The 18,841-nt window shown below is 40.4% G+C and overlaps 1 protein-coding gene across 1 annotated transcript; it reads right to left on the bottom strand.

Moving 5' to 3' along the window:
• Nucleotides 1-340: 340 nt before the first annotated feature.
• On the bottom strand, nt 341-4,943 carry LOC110673594 (wall-associated receptor kinase 2). The gene is made up of 3 exons (XM_021836726.2): nt 3,829-4,943; nt 3,093-3,242; nt 341-1,770 (listed from the first exon to the last, which is right to left on the bottom strand). The coding sequence occupies exons 1-3, from the start codon at nt 4,730-4,732 to the stop codon at nt 605-607; spliced, it is 2,220 nt and encodes a 739-aa protein (XP_021692418.2). The 5' UTR covers nt 4,733-4,943; the 3' UTR covers nt 341-604.
• Between the last annotated feature and the right edge of the window lie 13,898 nt (nt 4,944-18,841).

Below are 18,841 nucleotides of genomic sequence, written 5' to 3'. Positions count from 1 at the left end.
TTGGCTTTGGCTTTGGATGTTTTGCTTGGCGTCCTTAGTTGTGTTCTAGGATTGGTTTATTGGTTGTCGTTAGCTCTGTTTTGTAGCCTTTTATTTCTTAACTTGGTGTTCGTCTCAGGTTGTCCAGTTATGTTTTGTTCAGCAAGTCCTTGTGTTCTAGTGCTGTATGTTGCTAGGATTGGTTTGTTGCCAAGGTCATGATTTTTGTATCTGGTTCCTATAGCTGGTTATCTGGCCATTGCTATGTTTTTATAAATTATTCAGCTTGTCAAAAAAAAAATAATAATAAATAAAAAGAATTCTTGAAACTTACCACTCCAAACCAGTGCACTTTCTAGAGTTACACACAAATAAATTTTTACTTCTGGTTCTTTATTCAGGTGAATACTGATATACATTCTTCCAAACTGTAAATTATTGAATAACAAACTATTACAATTTTTTACATATATATTGAGATCGAATAAACAACAAAAACATCTATACTCTGAGAATTGACTGAGTTTTATGCTGGAAGTCAACCAACCACAATCACTGAACTGCAGCTTGGGAGAATTGGGACTTATTTGGAAGTGCTTTCTTCTGAAAGATTATGCTAACCAATTCAAACACTATCAGCAGAGTATTCAAAAGAAATTGTTGTCATATTAAGAGTGTCAGGTTGCTTCATCTTTGTTGTTTCAATTTCAATGGAAAGATAAGATGATGAATCACCACCTAAAAAATTCTCGGTCTCTTCACTATTTTGCTGAGCCCATAAACTCTGATGCAACTTCATCAACCTCCCAAGCTCCTCGGCTACATCTTTCATGGTTGGCCTATTCACCCCACTACTGCTCAAGCATTGTTTCGCTAGCTCTGCAAAAACTCCAATCTCTTCCATTTCTTCATCAGTTGCATTGAAACAAAGTATTTCAGAGAGTTTCTTATTTTCTAGAGAAGAGAGAAATTTCTGAATGATGTTAGTCTTTTCTCCTGATCTCATCACAATACTAGAGTTCGGCTTCACTCCTGATAAGAGCTCCACAAGCACAACCCCGAAACTATATACATCACTTTTTTCTGTCAAATTACTAGTCATAAGATACTCCGGATCTAAGTAGCCAAAAGTCCCTTGTATTTTTGTGGCCATATTAGATTGACCTGGAGAAATTAGCACTGAAGCTCCAAAGTCAGCAACCTTCACAGTGTAATCATCATCTAGGAGGATGTTCGCAGACTTGACATCTCCATGAATAATTGGAGGGTTTGCTAGAGAATGCAAATAATCAAGTGCAAGTGCAGTCTCCGCAGCAATTTTCAGACAATTTTTCCAATTTGCTAATATTTGAGACCTCCTTTGATGGATATGCTGATATAGACTTCCATTTGAAATGAACTCATAAACTAACAATGGAATTGTGGTCTCCAAACATAGGCCCAAGATCTTGACCACATTTTTATGGTTAACTTGTGAAACAAAGCCAATTTCATGTTGAAACTCTTCATTGAGTTGAGTTTTGTCCAAGTCTTTTGGCCTTTTTACTGCAACCTGTGTGTTATCTGCTAAAACTCCTTTGTAAACAGACCCAAAACCACCTTCCCCCAGCAACTGACTTGTAACATAATTGTTTGTAGCTTTTGCTAGTTCTGCTTCAGTAAAAATTCTCACTCGTTGGTGCTTTAATAATTTACCTCCATTATCTAAAAAGTTCTTCTCTTTTCTTCGCTTCTTCCATATGATCACAATCAGAAAAATGATAATTGAAACCAACATGAGTGCTCCCAAAACTGTGATTAATAAGATATAATCAGGGAAAAAAATTACAAGTAAAAAGAGACAATAAAAACCGGAAAAATTCAAACTAATTGCTTTCCTGTATTTTCTGGAAGCGTAAACTTCAATTCATAAACGTTTTCACTTAGAAGTTTTTTTTTGGGTACTATCGGCTTTGATTAGGACTAAAACTTGAGACTTAACGTACCTAAAAGTTTATAGATTTCACTCAAAATTAAGGAATAAAATTCTGCTGGAAAATGTTCTTTTTTGTTTTTTAATCGACAGTTTAGAACGCTAATGAATAATGTTAGATATTCACAGTCAGAAAGTTGACTATTAGCATTGATGGTTTGGAACAATATATATATATATACACATCTGTGATTCACATATGAGCTTTTGTGATTTTGGGAATTTATTGTCCTCCATTCAATTAATTACTCAGTTTGTGAATTTTATATATGGTTTGTGATTCTACAAAAGGATATGTGATTTGTTGGTTTTTTTTTTATTTGTTATCTATGATTTTGTTGAGGGAATTTGACTTTGAACTTGGAATTTGATGGATTGTGGGAAAAAGAGGGGGGGAGGGTTGGGGGGCGTGGAAAAGGTAGGGTGTGGTTGGGAAGAGAGAAATGGAGATGTGTAGACAGAGTGTGAGAAAGAGAGAGAAAGAGTGAAGAGAAGTGAGATAGGGGGAGGTAAGAGAGAGAGATTTTTTTTTTTTTTTAAATCATGTCATGTCATTTTTCACATTAATTTTATTAAATTATTTCACTTGAAATTAATTTTAAAAAGATTTTGTCAATGTGGATTTGTCAATTCCATTGGAAAATGACTACTTAAGAGTATAATTAAAAAAAATTTAAGTGTAGTATTATTAAAGCTAAAAATATAAATATTTTTAAGAAAACACTAAAATTAAGAATTTTTTAGCAAATTTTTTGCAATATAAAATGGTTTCCCTTTGAATAAATCAAATAGCTAGTAGACTTAACATGATATATATGCAAAATTTACCCGCTCTAAGTTAATTGTGCACAAAATATATTCCCAGCTAAAGTTATTTCTATTAATTATTTAAGTGTTGATATAAAATGAAGAGAAAAAGAAAGTTAATCAGCTAAAATTAAGTGTTAATTTTTGAACCCCATCTGGCTCTGCCAAATCATAATTTTGTAAATACAATGGAGAAATCTACAAAAGTTAGAAGCAAAAATCTCTAATTTCCAACAGATTAGGTGCTGAAAATGTAATTTAGTGATGAGAAAAGTAATTTTTGTTAGGGGATATATAAAAGGAAATGATTGATGGAGATAGGGAAGATTAGTACCTGTGGCAAGGGTTGTGATGCGAAACCCCTGACAGCCTGTTTTACCATCGCCATGCATCCCAAGTGGGCAGCTACATGTGTAATTCCCAATTGTATTCTTGCAACTGCCTTCGCATGGATACTTTTCTGGTTCCTTGCATTCGTCAATATCTATGACATGCATGTAAGGAGAAATAAGCACATCAATAGAATCTATTTCTATAAGATCTATATTTTTTTTTATTAGTTTTGATTAAATTTTAAATTTAAATTCTTATAATTTTAGAAATCACTCTAACTAAATTTAAAAATACTCTAATATAACTAAATTTCAACTCATTACAATTATAAAACTTCTTCATTTCAAAGGCCATTAACCATTAATTTATAAATTTAAAATTAAAATTAGGATTTCTTTTTTAAAAATATTTATGATCCTTGGTGTGCCTGACTTAAAATTAAACCCAAATCAATTTTGTGTGATCTAACATGTGTAATAATTTATCATAAATATTTTTTTTAATAATTTACAATTTAAAAACAATCTTTGGCCCAAATCCAACAGAACGAAAAATTATAAACTGTGTTTACAATAGATGAAGAGCACAAAAGACGAATTAATTTGGATTATTTTTTCTATTCAAAGGTGGATACACCCACCTTGCTGATTCAGGACACACTTCTTGATAAATTATGACAATTAATTTGAATTTTACCAAAAAAAAAAAAAAAAACAGATTAGGATTGAAATTGAAACCTTGGCATCCTTGCTGTAGATAGGGATTTCCTGTGAATCCTTCTCTGCATAAGCACCGATATCCCCTACCATTTTCAGAGAACGTGCAGTTGGTATTATCACCACACGCATATTCGCTCGTGTTTGATCTAGATTGAGCTTTTTCACACGTCTCTTCTCTTACTACCCATTCAATAACAACATCTGGAGTTGGATAATCCTTAGTTGAATATGGGTTATCAGACAGTCGAAAATTCGAGACATTGAAGGTCCTCTGATCGGCCAAAAACGCAAATCCACATGGATTAAAGGCCAAAACAAGGCTATGATTGTCCACACTTCCAATACTGATGTTTAACGTCTTGAGACTTCTTGGTACTGCAGTCTGGCAGCATCCAATTCCTGAGCAAGAATCCTCCAGCGTTATGTTCTCCTCGCATAAGGATACGCAGCCACTTCCAAAGGTTCCTTCTGCATCAGTCATGAAGGCTAAGGTATCGCAGCCAACAGCTGTGAGCTTGTTGCGAGTGTCAGAGAATCTGAACGGGCCATCTCCCAGCTGCATCCACCGGTTTATATTCATGGTCAGCCCTGCCTTGTCGTAGCAGTCGAAAGCCTCGTCGATGGTGACAGACATGGTGCCTTCATCCACAGAGATATTCTGAACTGGGATGTTTCCAAAATATAGGGCAGGAGGATTGTACGTCGAATTGCATGTCAACATGAAGAAATGGTTCATGGCACATCTAGGATTCACAATTCTAGCAGATGTGTCGTTGATCCCAAATGGATAAGGCACATTAACATTCCCACAGGTTTCAGGACAATCACCTGGAGGTAGCACAGCTGCTGAAGCTCTCGTTTCTATACACCATAGCAACGACATCACAAACCAGAAGCCACATATCTGCATAAATTCTCTCATTCTAGATTACACTGTGTATAAAAATTCGCGTTTGAAATGCTTAATCTGTTCTATATTTATATATATAAACCATTTCCTGGATTGATTTTAATAAGGCGACTTGAAAGTTGTGTTTGACTTGTGATGTACATGTACATGTATTATATCTATACTCTTGAGATGTACATGTGTTAGTAGTATGCCCTAGAGCATATCATTTAGTATGTATCTTGTACATGTTTTTATTAATAAAAAGGCATTTCCACTTTTCCGTTTACATAATATATTTATGTGTAATAAAAAATATTCATTGATATTTTGTTAGAAATTCTATTCTTAAGTTGTTAAGAATATGAGTGATAGTATTTCTAGTACAAAGTATCATAAATAGGTTCACAATCGAGGATACTTCATAATAAGTGTCGATACCATATTTTGGCCGATCCCTGAAATCAATAAACTTTGAAGCCGATCCCCAACACAGTCTCCCTTTGCCAGCCAATCACATTTCTGATCTCTCCTCAGAAGGAATCGAATCAATACTAAGTCCCCATATCATTTAAAGCATCACCGATCTCTCAAACCAATTGTCAAGTCCCCTGATCAGTCAATTATATTTCCGATCTTTCTTGTCAAACGAGATTTAACCAACATTAGGCCTTCGTGCCACCAGTCTTATTGCCGATCTCTCATTTAAAAGTTTGGGAATAATAAAGTTAAGGTTTCGATCCGGTTTAATGATGATCCCGATCTTAAGTGTTCACGTCAAATTTCCAATTTTAATCAAGTCCCGTTTAGCGTTGGTTCCCTGCCGATCTCATGCTTATTGTGTTTTCCGACCTTTTACACTTAGATTAATAATCACTTTTAGATGTTGTTCTAATATGCTCAGACAATCAAGTGTTTATGCAATTTAGAGACTTTCCGATCACATCCAATCATTGAACAAAAAGGGAATTTCATTTCATTTCATATTAAAATTTATATAGGTCATTCGACTGGGGGATCACCCCCAGCCGGATCTACATTTTGTTCGCTCCCTCTCTCACCTTCGGCCTCCTCCTCGCTTTCCTCTTCGTCTTGGGGAGCCAGGTCGACCATCCAGGAGAAGTCCTCCTCGGGATAACGCTTCTTGAGCTCGGCCAAGAGATCCCTGTGAGCATTCACATAAGCGCCGGCCTCCCTTGTCACCGCCTCTTCTTTTTTCGCTTTGAGCTCCTCAGTGAGGTGAGCAACTTCACCAGCCCGGAGCGCCTGAACTTCTTCAAGAACATGAGCTTGCTCGACCAGAACATGAGCTTGCTCGGCCAGCTTATCCTCATAAAGCTTCATTCGCCCCTCAATTTCAGATATGTAGTTCTGAGCAGATGAAAGTTGGGATCCGAGGGAAGCCACTTCATGACCCATCTTCTCGACCTCCTTACCCAGGCGGTGAGCCTTCTCCCGGACAATGTGCTGGTTCACCAAGCACTCCACGTTCAGGCTCATAGATCGGGTCAGGATGTCATCAAGATTGTCCGGGGACAGCCTATCCCGATCCTCCCGAAGGCAGATGGAGGACCCCAAGACCTTAGCAAAACCCGGGTTCTCTCGAACCGTGCGGTTCTTCTCCAGCGAGTGGATCAAGATTTGGGCACCGCGGGAAAGGGTCCTTACAGGAGGTTGGGAAGGACCCCCTTCCGCACTCGAAGCGACTGGAGGAGGTGGAGGCACCTCTTCTTGGCGAGGAGGACATCGGACCACTTCTATGACCGACGGTCCCGAAGATTGAGACGAGCCTCCTTGCATCTCCCTGGGATCATGACTGGGCGTCTGAAGCAGCTCGGAACACTTCATCTCTTGCACTTTCTGGGAGACCTCCCTTTTCCGCTTTCGGCTCTCCTTAGAAGCTTCGCCGCTTGCCATACCTGCACAAAGAAGAGGTCAGTGAGATCGCTAAGGTCCAAAGATCTGAGATATAGAAAATACCGATGCCGAGGTCAGAGAGCTGAAGCCCGCGATCTTCGCCAGTGATCAACTCCATTGTCCAGTGATGCAGTTCGGCAGTCACTGCATCCAAACAAGAGAACTTCTCTCTGGCCGCCTGATCTTTCAGCTCCATCACCATCAGGCCTTCTTCCCTATTTAGGGTGATGCGCTTCGGAAGTAAGGGGCCCTGGTGCAGCCAGCTGCGAGGGAAGCCCTCAAAGCCGTTCGGAATTTTGCTCCTCAGAATGAAGAAGCGATTCTTCCAATTCTTCAGGGAGGAGGGCAGATCGGTAAAAAGCCCGCAATGTGGCTTCGCCTGGAAGAACCAATACTCGTCGTCCTTTCGACGAGTTAATCTATGTAGTTCGGCGAATACCTTAGCTGTAGGACGGAGTCCCTTAGCTCGGCAGAGGCCTCTGAAGGCTACTAGGATCCGCCACGAGTTCGGGTGAACTTGGGCGATGCACACTTGGTGAAATTTTAAAACTTCCTTGAAGAAGTCATCAAGGGGGAACCGCAGCCCGGCCTTTAATTGTTCTTCGTATACCATGATCATATCGTTCTCCTCGAAGAAATGATCGGCACGAAGATCGCCGTGACACTTAATCAGTTCGTATGAATCAGGCTCAATGTTGTACTCCTGGCTGAACGACTGCAGGTCGGTTTTTTGCAGGATTGATGGCAGCTCGTCCATGGGAAGATTTTCTCTCCCTGAAGAATGTACATGCCTTGATGGTGCTACTTGCCCCCGAGCTGGAACGGAGACCCTAGGAGGTTCAGGTCGCACGCTTGGTCCGACCACCTCCACTTCATCAGACGACCACGAGATCAGAACGGAAGGGGGGCTTGCCACTCTCTGACCCTCAGCGCCGCTCATTTTCAAAGGAAATAGAGAATTTAAAATAAAAGAAGGATCAAAACCCTTACCGGAGCTTGATCGGTGTCGGAAAAAGTTGAAAAATCGAGAGAATTTTGGAATTGCTCGCGAAAGGCTGAAAATGACATAAGGAAGCAACTGGCTGACCCGTCCCCTATTTATACCCGTCTGAGCATTTAATGCTCACGGTGTCCCAGGCGGCACATTGGTTCGTAGGACTCGCCAGCTTTTTCTGACACGTCTCACGAATATTCCAAAATTCCATAATAAAAGAGATCGGCTAGTTACAGATCGGTGAATTAAGACGGATGTTTGGAAGTGCGGATCGGTTAAGGGTTGTTCAGTTAGGAACCGGATCGGATAAATACATCAGAGATTGAAAAAATAGCCAATGCAATAATAGTAATATGATAATTGACAAAATAAAATTTTATTTCCGAAAGGTCGGATTACATCATTTGGGCGATCTCGAGGGATCGGATTACATTAAAAGTTGAACTACATCATTTGGGCGATCTCTAGAGATCGGATTACATTAAAAGTTGGATTACATCATTTGGGCGATCTCTAGAGATCGGCAGTACACCCTATCTAATAGAGGCCTATGTCAAAGCCTAGTCTCGTGGCTGAATCAAAAGATGTGTCTGATCAGGAGACCGGCCATCGACATCGGATAGATGTACAGCTCAGATGGGGTGACTATGACTCTCATGAAGATGAGAGAGGTCGTCATCAATGTTATTGCTCGAAACCGAGCCGCTGTCGGGACATCCAATGTGGTGAGAAGCCGAATGAACTTCAAGGGGCAGTCACCAATGTTAAGGGGAATATTAGCAGTCTTCTCGCCCGAAGTTAGTTCGCCGATTATATCGGTCGAACGATTCGAGATCAACATGATCGAAGTCCTCGATCCAGGTCGGCAAATTAGTCCGGTTCTCTCACTATCATCAAATGAGGTTATCATGATCTTCCGATCACCGGGATCGTAAATTTTCAGTCGGGGAATAAAAAGGACAATCGGGAAAAGATCAAAAGCCACTATCATGGCCGGAACTATTGCCGGAGCAATTAGAACAGGAAATGTGAGAGGAAAAGAGGAGAAAATCAAATGCGAAGGGGTTTCCTGTTAAAGGTATATATATAGGGAGAGTCTGGGCATTTATTGCTAGCAGAAAACGAAGCGAATGCCTCGGAAATCGAAGGAATAAATGCTTTGACTGGACCAGATCAGATAAGGGAGAAGAGCGGAGTGATAGAGATCGGAAGAAGGGAGGCTAGCACGAAAGATCGGAAAAGGAGCGTGTTAGGAAGACCAAAAGGAGGGGAGGTCGGAGAGCAAAGAGAATAAGACAACTCTCGTTAACTGTCGTCATAATCAGAGCCTAGGTAGTTAAAGCGTTGCAGACGAGATCTCAACTGCACGCCTCAGAATCGCCCACATTACTGACAGGTGCCAGAGTATGTCATGACAGTGCTGTACATCCCAATCTCCACCGTTGATCTTACTTGTAAGGACGAGCCCGGAGCCCTTGGATCAAAGAAGAAGACGACAAGACCGGCGCCTTTTATTCTCAGCCCTCAGATCGCCCTGGATAATAAAATTTGAGCCGTTAGATTAGAAGAGAAAAAGGAAAAAAATTTCTGAAAAGGATCCCAGCCATTCATTCTGATTAGTAGCTGTAATCAAATTTCGAGAGGTCGGAAAAGTCCTTATCCAACTCCTATTAAAATAAAAGAGATGGAAGGAGAGTTCTTATCCGATTCTCAACCAGAATTTTAGCAAACATTTAAAAGAGATCGGAGGAGAGTTCTTATCCGATCCTCAATCCATAATTTTAATAAATATTTAAAAGAGATCGGAAGAGAGTTCTTATCCGATTCTCAATCCAAAAAATTCTAATTTTAACCTAAAAGAGATTGGAGAAGAGTTCTTATCCAATCCTCAATCCATAATTTTAATAAATATTTAAAAGAGATTGAAAGAGAGTTCTTATCCGATCCTCAATCCATAATTTTAATAAATATTTAAAAGAGATCGGAAGAGAGTTCTTATCCGATTCTCAATCCAAAAATTCTAATTTTAACCTAAAAGAGATCGGAGGAGAGTTCTTATCCGATCCTCAGTCCATAATTTTAACAAATATTTAAAAGAGATCGGAGGAGAGTTCTTATCAGATCCTCAATCCAAAAAAAAACTCCAATTTTAATCTAAAAGAGATCGGAGGAGAGTTCTTATCCGATCTCCAATCGAAATTTTAATTTAAAAGAGATCGGAGGAGAGTTCTTATCCAATTTTCAAATCGAATTCTAATAAATATGCAAAATGACCCCTTAAATAAAACTGATATGCAACAGTAACTCACTAAGGGTCAACTCATTTATTTATGTATCTGGGTAACCCGAATTGGTGAAAAATCAAATATTCCCTTTTACCAAGAGGATTAACATCTCCGTTCGAACCTCCTAACTATCAATTCTAGTTTATAAAGAGCTTGAAGTTAAATCTGCTTACCCTCATTGAGGGATGAGGTGGGGTGCCTAACACCTTCCCCACCCGTTCACGGACCCCGAACCTAGAATCTCTGTTTTTGAAGTGGTTTCATTTTTAATTTATTTTCGCAAATGGTTTTCTTTAATTTCCCTCAAAATTAAAGTGGTGACTCCTCACTCTTTCCCACTTCGGTGAGTTCGTCCAGGCGACCGCAAAATCCCTTGGGACAGCTTGGCGACTCCACTGGGGATATTTGACTTAACCTCGGTCCAGAGGTCCAAAAGTAGATTTAATTTTGCAATCAAACCATAGTTAGGTGGGCTCACTCCGCAAAATTCTATACATTAATTATTGTTATTCCTGCTAACCGTTTTGTTTGTCTTACTTGTTTTACTTCTTACAGCGCTCTTTGTTTAAAAGAAAAAAAAGAGAAAATTTCCCCATACTGGGAAGAGGTAAAGGTGTCCCTTCACACACTGAACACTCACACGATGTCCTCACACACTTCAGCCCTATACTCGGGCTTTCTTACCCTTTTAGGAAAGTAGGAGGGGGTCATGTAGCGGTACCCGTGGGTTTTACCCCGTTAGTATCTGTGAAGGCTTCTGCTCAGATTGAAACTCGTTCTTTCTGCTGTGATACCCGTGGAACTTTCTCGACAGTATCATGGGGGATAGAATGGGGCTCTACTGTTTACAGTAGGGGCAATTTGGGAACCTGTGGCTTTTAGAAAATTAGACCTTGAGCTAAACTGTCACGATAGCGGGAAGCCGTAGCAAGCTACTTTATAAGATAGAACTATCCAATTAGGTAGCACCTAACCGATACTAAGATTCTCCTTATTTTAGGACAAAAGGGGCATACTTACTCTTAACCTATTCCGCTTGTGTTTATTTTGTTTTTATTTTTAAGGGTAATCTTGAATTATACTGTTAAGAAAACCTACACACTTTCCTACTTTGATAAATGTGTAGGTGTGTGTAGGTGTCACTCAACCAACAGTATAATTCAAGATTACCTGAATTTATCCTGCTAACAAGTCTTTCCTACAGGCATCACCAAAATAAGGTCTATAAAAGGATAAGCATCATTTTTAATATGGCATCCTCGAGTCAGTTGGCAAAAGAAGTTCTTAAACCAGAATAGAATGCTAAACCATGGCCCGAACTGCCTCATAGCTCAGTGCTTCCACAAAGTGATACTAGCTCATTACCTCCATTGGACCTGAGCAAAATTGAAGTCAGAATGAACAGTCTCGAGGGTCTGGCCAATGGTTGGAAGTCATTTCCCGATCAGGTCAAAGCACAATTTGAGAAGAGATATGGGAGGATTGCAACCTTGATACGAGTTAAAATTCAAGTCTCGGCATTAAAGGCCATGTTGGCAGTTTGAAATCCTAAGTATGGGGTGTTCTCTTTCAACGATATCGATACTGCTCCCACTATGGAAGAATATCAAGCATTGCTAGAAATCCCTTATGCGGCGCAAAATCGGATTTACCTACACCTCGAGCATAGGCAGACCTGGAAACGGTTCGCACATATGCTGGGGATTCCACCAGAAAAAGCAAAGCGAGAAGCGCCAAAGGAACATGCATGGATGGTATTGGACTTATATCAAGAAGTAGTTGGATCAATGCATCCAAGCTGAACAGTGGGATCAAGCTTCATTGATGCTCGCTTTAGTGATCTACGGCTTGATCTTGTTCCCTGGACCTTCCGAAATCATAACCTGCGGCGTCGTGGAAATATTCTGGGCAGTAGAGAAACAGAAGGTCAATCCAGTACCGGAAATTCTTGCCGAGACTTTCTTAACCCTTACTTACTACAAACAACAAGGCAAAGGATCCATTAAGTGTTGTTCTCAATTGTTGCACCTCTGGATCATCAGTCATATGTGTCCTGTGGAAACGAAGGGGTTAACATGGTATCTTGACCAGCCTCTCATCAAGAAAATGACCAAATTAGTAATCAGCCCGAAGGATGAGCCGTAATGGCAAAAACGGATTTTGAGCTTTAACAGCCATGACTACTGCTGGAGGAAATTGTGGACATCGGGTCAATCCATTTTGGTCAGCACGGGGGGTAATCAATCAGTATCCCTAATCGGAGTGACTGGATACACAAGTTACACTCTAGCATTATTAATGAGACAATTCGGCTCAACACAGTTCAGAATCAACATTGAAGAATACCACCAAGGTCATTTCTACCATGAGCTCAAGGAAGAGGAAGGGTTGAAAAGAGCTCGCAGATCTTGGGAAAACATCACTCTGATGGAGAGGTCGCCTAAAGGCCCGAGTGCCACGGGCGATTATCTTAAATGGAGGGCTGACGGGATCAAGAACATTTGATTGCAGATCCAACAAAATTCGAAGACAGCAACCCTCGCCGAAACGTCCTTTCAGAAGAAAATGGTGATCGTTTAGCCGACTCCCTACAAAAGGAAAACACCGAAAACTCGCAACTGCAAGAACAAATAAAACAGTTGGAGGACCAACAGCAGATCCTCAAGAAAAAAGTAAGAAGGCTCAGGGAAGAGACAAGGACCGAAAAGATGGGATTTGAAGAGCAAGAGATACGGTGGGAAAAGGAAAAAAGCTCTCTCCAAGCTGTAATAAAAGAAGCAGAAGTACAGAATAGCAAGCTTCAGGAGAAAATGAAATATCAAGAGATACTAATGGAAGAGTATAAACAAGAAAGCAAAAAGAAGAAGCTTGAACTGAAGGAACAAGCACTGCTTATCAACGATATTCTGAAAGAATGTGCTAAAGAAAGGAAGGGAAAAGAAAGACAAACCGCTCTCTATCAGGAACTGAAAGAAAATGTTGACCAGCTGGAGAAAATGATAGCACAGGGGAAACAAGAACTCTTACCTGAATCCGAGTATGCCCTGAAGGTGTTCAACCCCGCCAAACAAGAAGAAAGGCTTTACGAATATCTCAGAAAATGTCATCTCATTATAAAGAGCCTTCCTGAGCCTAGGCCAATGTAAAAAAATGCCATGTATGAACTATTCAATTAATGGAATGACTTTGGGCTACTGTTTAGAAAAATTGTGAATGAATAGTATGACTCCCGTAGGTACTCCCTTGCTAGGGTTATGCGAAAAGTTGGAAGCGCCATATGGACTGTTAGTAGTATGCCCTAGAGCATATCATTTAGTATGTATCTTGTACATATTTTTATTAATAAAAGGCATTTCCACTTTTCCATTTACATAATATATTTATGTGTAATAGAAAAGGAACATTGATATTTTGTTAGAAATATTATTCTTAAGTTGTTAAGAATATGAGTGACAATATTTCTAGCACGAAGTATCATAAATAGGTTCACAATCGAGGATACTTCATAATAAGGACATGACTTATCCAGAAAGATTGTATTCATGTTTGTTCCCAAGTTATTTATATGAGATATAAATAAGATGGAATGGTGAGTCTCATGCCATATAACAAACATGATAGGCACTTATAAATGATAAGTAGGCCGAACCAGTGACACTTATGACAAGCACATGGAGTTTACTCTTGTCAATGTTTTGTCATAAATCATATCAGTGCATATAATCTTTAGACTTGAGATAGCACAGTTATCTTGTATATAGGTAGTTTGAGTTTGATACTGCTTTCATACTTGTACTGTGGATGGGTATATGGGCATGTGTTGGCTCCTACTAGTTATATATGGAGGTAGGTGTTGATCAAGATGGAATCTGTTCCTCTAAGTAAATAGAGATAAAATCCTATGTTCATTTAATTATTCTTGATGTTTCAAGTTCCTGGCCAGGACAGATAGATTTATTCAGAAAAGAGTTTCTGATGAGAAAATCTTTTTAATCAAGAACTAGAATTAAAAGAGAACATAATATTCATAGCAAATGGAGTTTGACATAAACCATGACTCCAGCTTGAGTTGGGATTTTATGTGAGAGAGATTCTAGTGCATGGTAACATATGATTATAGGTTCATTTAAGGTAAACCTTATTACTAATTGGGTGGCCATGGCATGCTATGCTAGGTGTTAACCATGGTCTATGAGGTTCATAAAATGATTTAGAGAAATCATTTATGGTAAGAAAGAGTTCTGATGATATTAAGAGTTGATATCATGTCTCATTGCCAATTAGTGATGAGCCTAGTAAGTCACACACATACACAAGTTATCACCTAATTATATATGATTTAATTAATTAATTAAAGAGTTTAATTGATTAATTAAATGGGTTTGGTTTGCAATTAGTTTGCAAAGTCCCTAGCATGACTTGAAACCAAATCTAGATTATTGGATGTATAATATAAGTTAAATTTATATTTAAAGTGTTTAAATATGAATTTAATTAATGAGAAATTAATTAATAGAGATTAATTAATTAATTTATATTTGATATAAATTAATTAGAAGAAGAAAAATAATTATTTTGGGTTGAGAACTCAAAATTAAGACACAGGGGCATTTTGGTCATTTTGCAGTGTGACACGTGGCACCATGAGATGGTGACACATGGCATAACACATAAGCTTGCCAAATGTTTTTTTAATCATGTAAGATGATTAAAATCAAGATTACATATAGGTTTGACTCTTGGCACAATGTGATTGGGTCACTTAAACCTAGAGCTAATCAAAGGGTGACATGTGGCAAGGGTTTAATGTGTTAACCTAGCTATTTAAGTGTTGTTATGAGAAAATAAAACACAACCAGCAGCCACACTCCTTGGTCACGCCATTTTGCAGCCCTCCCTCTATTCTTCTTCATCTCTCATCAATTCAAAGAGATTAGCCATCAATCTCTTGAATTAAGAACACTAGAAATTGTTTCTAGTGTCCTGTTTACATCTCTAATCTCTTAAAAGGTAGAACTTGAATTTCTAATTAATAGAAAAGGCTTTAGAAGCTGTTCAAGGGCTGCCATAGGTGTTCTTGGTGTGGACAAGCTAGAGGGACAACATTTGGTGTCCTGAAGACGAATCTCAAAGGCGCAGACACGCTGCAATGCATCAAGAGGTTAGTGTAATCGTTCTTGATTTAATCTAGGGTTCTAAAATTAATCTGATTAATTTTAAAATCTTAAATGGAAAATACAGATCCAAAAAACATATTAAAAGAGTTTTAATATGTTATTTATCATTGAAATCAAATAGATAAAAATAAATCTTGCATGATGCATGTGACCCTAGGTGAAAATTTTTGAATTCAATGGTATAAACTTGTATTTTTCACGCTTCCGTTCCTTCATGGACAAGTACCATAGAGGCGTGTTCAATCCAATCATTCACAGTCAGACTATCGAACGATGCCATGATAAAAGTGATGCAATTATCTTTTGCAGATTTCAATTCCGGCTCTCAGATGCCACTGTATCCTTTGTTCACATTAGGACCCTTTTAATTTTGATCAAAATTCACTAAAAAATTTTTTTTTATTCCCTACAGAAAATCAATATTGCTTCGAACAGAGCAAGCCTGACACAGTTCAACCTGCAGTGTACTTAACAAGATCATGAACAAAAAGGCTAATGGAAGACCAGGAACAAGTTCAGAACCTACAAGGGTAAGTGTCCGAGTTGAAAGACCAGGTCTCAGAACTTATGAGACTAATGAGGGAGATGTCCCAAAATAAACCTGCTTCAGAACCTAATTTACCACTACCTCCCCCACCAACTATAACACTTGATCGTCATCAGGCTTCAACCTCTTTCACCTTTCAGTCACCTATCCCGGATCCGACAATCACTGTCAATCCGGTTACCATAAATAATGACCTACCTTTCTCCCATTACCCAGCCGTCTCAAATGTCGAAGCATACCCCTCAGTCCTAATCTCTCCAGTTCACTCCACCCCTCATCTCCCAATCGGGGGAGTATTTCATGCAATAGGAGAAAATAAGACCAGAGAAAATGAGAAGCTATCCGCTCTAGAAGAGAGACTAAGAGCAATAGAGGGGTTGAACATGTATGGTTCAGTCGATGTGGCGTCACTGAGACTGGTGCCAGACGTGGTGGTGCCGCCTAAGTTCAAAATCCTGGACTTCGACAAGTACACCAGGAACTTAGACCCCCGCATTCACCTGGCGACCTACATTGCCAAAATGTCTACCTTGACAGAAGATGACAGACTTCTCGTCCACTTCTTTCACGAGAGCCTCTCCGGAGCAGCCCTGAGATGGTACATTCAGTTGGACAGAGCAAGCGTGCTCCTGGAAGGATTTAGCGAATGCCTTCTTGAAACAGTATAAATTTAACTGTGATGTAGCCCCCACAAGGAGGGACCCCCAAAACCTGGTGCAGAGAGACAGGGAAAGCTTTAAGGAATATGCCCAAAGATGGAGGGAGAAGGCTGCAGAAGTATATCCTCCAGTGATCGATAATGAACTATGCTCCCTGTTCATCGATACATTGAAGGCTCCTTACTTCAATTTGATGATTGGAAACACTTCCAACAGCTTCTCGGATATTATCCAAGCTGGTGAGAGGATAGAAGCTAATTTAAGGATGGGACGACTGCAGGAGTTGACTGAGAATCCTGCGAAGAAAACTGCCAATTTTGGCAAAAAGAAGGAGGGTGATGTGCATTCCATCACCGTGGTAACAATTACTCCCCACTTCCTCAAAATAACTACCGCCATACCCTCCCCCTCATAGCCAAACCATTGCAAACATTCCACCTCCTTTCCCAAATTATCCACACCCGCGCCCACAGTATCCACCACCTACAAATTACCAACCCAGACCGCCTCCTCCACCTACCCAACCCAGACCACCTCAAAATAACCCGAGACCACCAAGAAATCCTGATCCACCCCTTCCCCTCCCACTCAGCGAAATATACCGATACCTCATCGGTATAAACGAATAGTGCAGTTCCCTTGACCTAATTCAGCCACCATACCCCAGGTGGTATGATGCCACTGCCCGATGTGAGTGTCATGGAGGGGCACAAGGGCATTCAACCGATAACTGCGGAGCACTCAGAGGGAGAGTGCACGCTTTAATCAGAAATGGGTGGTTGAAGATTGAGGGAAATGGTTCCCTCCCTAATGTTACCTCAAACCTGTTGTCCAATCATAATACGGGCAATGGTGTAAATATGATAGACTCAGATGAAGAAGGGTCAACCCCAGAGGTAGATGAGCTGATTCCTCACTTTGAGGAAATTTTTAGAATGGCAGTAAGGGAAGGTTACCTCCACCCTCAAGCCCCAGAACCTGAGGTTGAAACGGGATGCCCCTATCATGGAGGAGCAGCTGGCCATGAGCTGCAAAATTGTGAAGAGTTTAAGCAAGAGGTTCAGAACTTATTGTCCCTCAAGGTCTTGAGATGCTAGACAAGGTCGAAGATGGAGGGGGGGGAGGGGGGGGGGGGGTAAACACAGCCCAACTCGGCCAAAACGCCTCTACCCTTAACCACAGAATCATTTTCTCACCCCCAACCTCGTCCCCACCAGTGACAATCATACGAACCCCGCCTCAGCTCCCTGTCACAAACACCCATGCCATACCTTGGAATTATAACTTCTAAGTTTTCACCCAAAGAGCGTCAAGCAGTACGTCGGCTCCTAATCTTGCTTCACCTTCCGCACCTCCAAAACAGAGCTTCACTCCTCATGAGCATTTCAGAATGACTTACGCCGGACCTACCAACAGTACTACTCCCCAAGCTAATCCTCAGCCTATCACTGCCATGAAATCCTCCCCACCTGAGCAAGAAGTCAAGTTTATAACTCGAAGTGGGAGATGTTACGGGTATGAAGAAAAAGAAAAGTAGAGAGGGAAAGTAAAAATGGGAGAGCCCCAAGAGAATACAGGAGAGGAGGTTGAGAGAATGGAGAGAGGAGAACCCGCCGGGTCGAACGAAGAAGAGGAGTTGCTGCTTCAAATAATGAAGCAAAGTGAGTATGATGTGGTGGAACAGTTGAGGAAGACACTTGCTCGAATTTCACTATTGTCGCTAATTTTGAGCTCAGAGGTACATCTTCAAGCCCTGTAAAAAATTCTGGATCAGGCCTTTGTGAACCCTGACATCACACCGGGGCAGTTTGAGAAGATAGTGGGACAAATCCAGGCATCCAGTTTTGTCACCTTTTCTGAAGAAGAGATAGACCCTGCAGGCTTAGCACACACTAAGGCTCTACATGTGACGATAAAATGTAAAGGTTGCATAGTGGCTAAGGTCCTTATTGATAATGGATTTGCACTCAATGTACTGCCTAATGCCACCCTGGCTAGGCTGCCGGTTGACCAGTCCAATATACGTCAGAGTGCTATGGTGGTAAGAGCCTTTGACAGTACAAGGAGAGAAGTGCTGGGAGACATTGACTTACCCCTCTAAATTGGCGCATGCACCTTCAACGTCACATTCCAAGTGATGAACATTGAACCTGCCTATACTATGTTACTGGGGAGGCCTTGGATCCATTCAGCGAATGCCGTTCCTTCAACTTTGCACTAGAAAATAAAGTACATTATGGACGGCAAAATCATCACTGTGAGAGGGGAAGAAACCATATTGGTCACCAAGCCACAATCACTTCCTTATGTGGAAGCTGCTGAGGAATCGTTGGAAAGCTCCTTCCAAGCCCTCGAATTACAAGAAACCATCTCAAGAAATGAAGGGGCTATGGCTATGGTAGCCAAGGTGATGTCGAGGAATGGGTATGAAGAGGGCAAAGGGTTAGGCGCCGCATTGCAAGGGATTGTTGAACCTATACCGGCTATCCGTAAGGTAGGCCATTGCGTTTGGGTTATGAGGAGGACGCCTCATGGATGGGCAATTGGATGATAAATCAACCGG

Source organism: Hevea brasiliensis, unplaced genomic scaffold (genome assembly GCF_030052815.1).
Source record: "Hevea brasiliensis isolate MT/VB/25A 57/8 unplaced genomic scaffold, ASM3005281v1 Scaf633, whole genome shotgun sequence".
NCBI classification, from domain to species: domain Eukaryota; kingdom Viridiplantae; phylum Streptophyta; class Magnoliopsida; order Malpighiales; family Euphorbiaceae; genus Hevea; species Hevea brasiliensis.
This window is presented reverse-complemented; position numbering and strand designations above follow the sequence as displayed.

Bases quoted from the DNA above. Each gene is read 5' to 3' on its own strand.
- LOC110673594 (XM_021836726.2), bottom strand. From the start codon at position 4,732: ATGAGAGAATTTATGCAGATATGTGGCTTCTGGTTTGTGATGTCGTTG. The intron at 3,243-3,828 runs GTTTCAATTTCA...TGCATGTCATAG, and splicing joins TCTACAGCAAGGATGCCAAG to ATATTGACGAATGCAAGGAA. The intron at 1,771-3,092 runs GTACTAATCTTC...TATTAATCACAG, and splicing joins CATCACAACCCTTGCCACAG to TTTTGGGAGCACTCATGTTG.